At 38.2% G+C, this 2,851-nt stretch overlaps 1 protein-coding gene across 2 annotated transcripts in view; it reads left to right on the forward strand.

Annotated features, from left to right (window-relative positions):
• Positions 1-75: 75 nt before the first annotated feature.
• LOC102678159 (alpha-tocopherol transfer protein-like) overlaps positions 76-2,851 on the forward strand; it is a 12,919-nt gene continuing 10,143 nt past the window's right edge. The window contains exons 1-2 of one of the 2 annotated variants that reach the window (XM_006614020.2): positions 162-196; positions 2,046-2,206. In XM_006614020.2, the coding sequence (XP_006614083.1) occupies positions 2,191-2,206 (16 nt within the window). In that variant the 5' untranslated portion in view covers positions 162-196; positions 2,046-2,190. Of the gene's footprint in view, positions 197-2,045; positions 2,207-2,851 lie in introns of both variants that reach the window. The other variant, XM_031509665.1, reaches the window with a different exon arrangement.

Raw genomic sequence — 2,851 nt, forward strand, 5'->3', positions numbered from 1 at the left:
GACGCGTTTATATAGAAGAGTGGATCACGTTTATGCATCTATCTATCTATTAGTGCGCGACGTATTAGTATCGTTTTTCGCCCGGCCACGACGCGTAACGGCAACGGCCTCCCTTCGATCCCTCTTCCGATCGAAACGATAAACGATTCGCTAATTCCGGGACGGGACAATGATGGAGATATTGAAATCGAACGGTGAGTGGAGAGGATATCGTCGATAACGATGTATATCGTTTCGATCGGATTCGAGAAATAAATTAATTAATTAATTTAAGGAATAAACTTAAGCTACGACGATAGGTTTCGACGAACGGGGAGGAGAGATATCGTATTCGAGATTTTATTTTTGAATAATTATTTGATGCTCGGCAAAGATTTCTTTTTTTCTTTTTAAATTTAGGACTTTTCTTTTGTAAAATTTTATGTATCTTGTTTATATGTATGTATATATATATATATAAGTGTCACGCGCTTCGAAGACTCATTTTTTCTTTTTTTCATAATATTCCCTTATCTACAAATCGTCCGTGACATTCTTGCGACACTTGTTAGTTGACTTGAACCAGAGAGAATTATTTCTACTCGCACGTATGAAAATTAAAATTGTTTAAAAAACTAGTTCCTACTCGTACGAATTGTGATTTTCTGACTAATAAGAAAGAGAGAGAGAGAGAGAGAGAATATGTTGAAACGTTTAAGAAATCATTTCGAGGAATCTAGTTGACTACGCTTTAATGTCAAGTTTTCGATGACTGGTCATTTCTTGTTCGATCACGTGTCGAAAATATAATCGCTGGCTTGGCGCTCGAAAAACGCGGCGTATGTGTAATTTCGAGAATATCGTTGTCGACAATTTCGAGCTCGCAACAAATCCCCTCTAATTAACCGATTCATCATTCGAGTGACGTTCACGTTTAATCGATTAAGAAAAATTTATAATTATCATTTATAATACGCGAAACAGATGGAGCAATTTGAATAATTTGTCAAATAGATCACCATGTAAATTTCTTATTATCATAATTATATTCCTAAAGGCTTAAATTTGCATTAATATCCGATCTATAAAACCAATTATAAATAAGTTAGAACGATGTTGTTGCGTTCATACAAGAAACTTGTATAACACAATTTCAGAAAAAAAAAAAAAAAACACGTTCTTCGATAATTCCTTCTAAGAACATATTAACACTTGAATCCTCCATTTCCTATGGCCGAATTCATCCGTGTACACCGAACTTCAATTTCCTCCTTTAATGCGCGCGGCTCTCTTCCTTCTCTTCGACGAATCTCTCGAAATCGCCTCGTTCAAGATTCCCGCCCGATCCCATTAATCCCATTTCCTCTCGTCTCCAAGCGTCCTCTCGCCCGTCCCAATTGGAACAAAACCGTTTTCCACCCCTGTCAATACTCGTCGTTGCAAAGAAATTTGATCGAAGAAATCTTCTCTGCACAGGGTGTTGAAAAGTTTTCGATTATTTCTGATCTTTTCCATTAATCAAACTATCACATAACGTAATAATCCTAGGTATAACGACGAAACGTTTCACGATTTCACGAGACGATGGGGGGAAATGATGTGGCCGATGATGATCGTGCCGCTTCACGTTCTAACACGAATCTTAATTATTGTTCATAAATTAATGGACAAGGCCGATGACCGATCGTTCCACCGATATTTTTGTACCGCCAAGTTTTTGTGACGCTATTTTTAAACAGAAAGAATTGACCTTTCAAACTTGTCGCGCGAATATATTAACACCCTGTACAGTATCGGGTTGGCGGAAGATATATCATCGTCTTTCCTCGTCCCTGAAGCAAAAGGCTCCTCCGTCGAGGCGTATAAGAGCCAGTCCCGGGGCCCGGGCCCCATTTTCGTTCCAACGGACGAATCGTTATGGTATACACCGGTAAATATTCGCGGCTCGGTCGATCTTTCGATCGCAGCGCCCTCTGAGACGCCCGACCAACAATTTCTTTTTCCCCCCCGTATATCCTTTTCCCGGACGCGGCCCTGAGCCTCACCGAGGAAAAATATCTGTTTCAGTTGTTATTATTGACTCTGTGACACTGTGACGCGAGTGAATGATATCCGCCCGATCTCGTACGAATTTCGAGGAAAGAATCGGAAGAGGGAGAGAGAGTACAAGTTGGATATCTTTTTCGGGACGACGATTGTTTGGATATCACGATGGCGATATGCGAACGTGAGTAATATAATATTTTATAGATTCGATGTGGATTCGATCATCATATTTTGATTTAATTCAAAGTTTGCTTTTCCAAGTATTTCCTTTTCTTTTCTTTTCTTTTCTTTTTTTGTCGGCGTTCGATTAATTTTCTTAAGAGGAATTCGAAATCGATCTAATTTTTCTTATTCCGGAATCATCGAATTTTAACATCGACAATAATATTGACTTGACATTTATCCCCCTTTTTTAGCGTGACACTCTCGAGTTTGAAATTCCAGAGTAAACACGACATTGGCCAAGACAAGCCTTTCGACGAAAGGTTAAATTATTTTGAAGCGATCCTTCTCGCTTTCTTTCGCTTTATTCTTTCCTTTGATAATACAATGGTAACTTGTAAAAAAGAAAAATTCTATTGTTTCAACGTCATCGATGCATACACTAATGCGAGGATTTTTCCTTCTCCGTCACGAAACTTATCTTTGTCGATCGAAATTAATACATTTTTCTCACGTACGCAAATAAAACGTGTAATCAAGAATCGTCTCGCGTGTTCGTTTTCCTCGAAGAAGAAGAAAAAAAAAAGGAAAAAAAAAGTTAACGACTATCGCAAAGTGTGGATCATCGGTTGGAAGAAAAAAAAAAAAAAAAAAAAGGAAAAAA

Source organism: Apis dorsata, unplaced genomic scaffold (genome assembly GCF_000469605.1).
Source record: "Apis dorsata unplaced genomic scaffold, Apis dorsata 1.3 scaffold_169, whole genome shotgun sequence".
Lineage (NCBI taxonomy): Eukaryota > Metazoa > Arthropoda > Insecta > Hymenoptera > Apidae > Apis > Apis dorsata.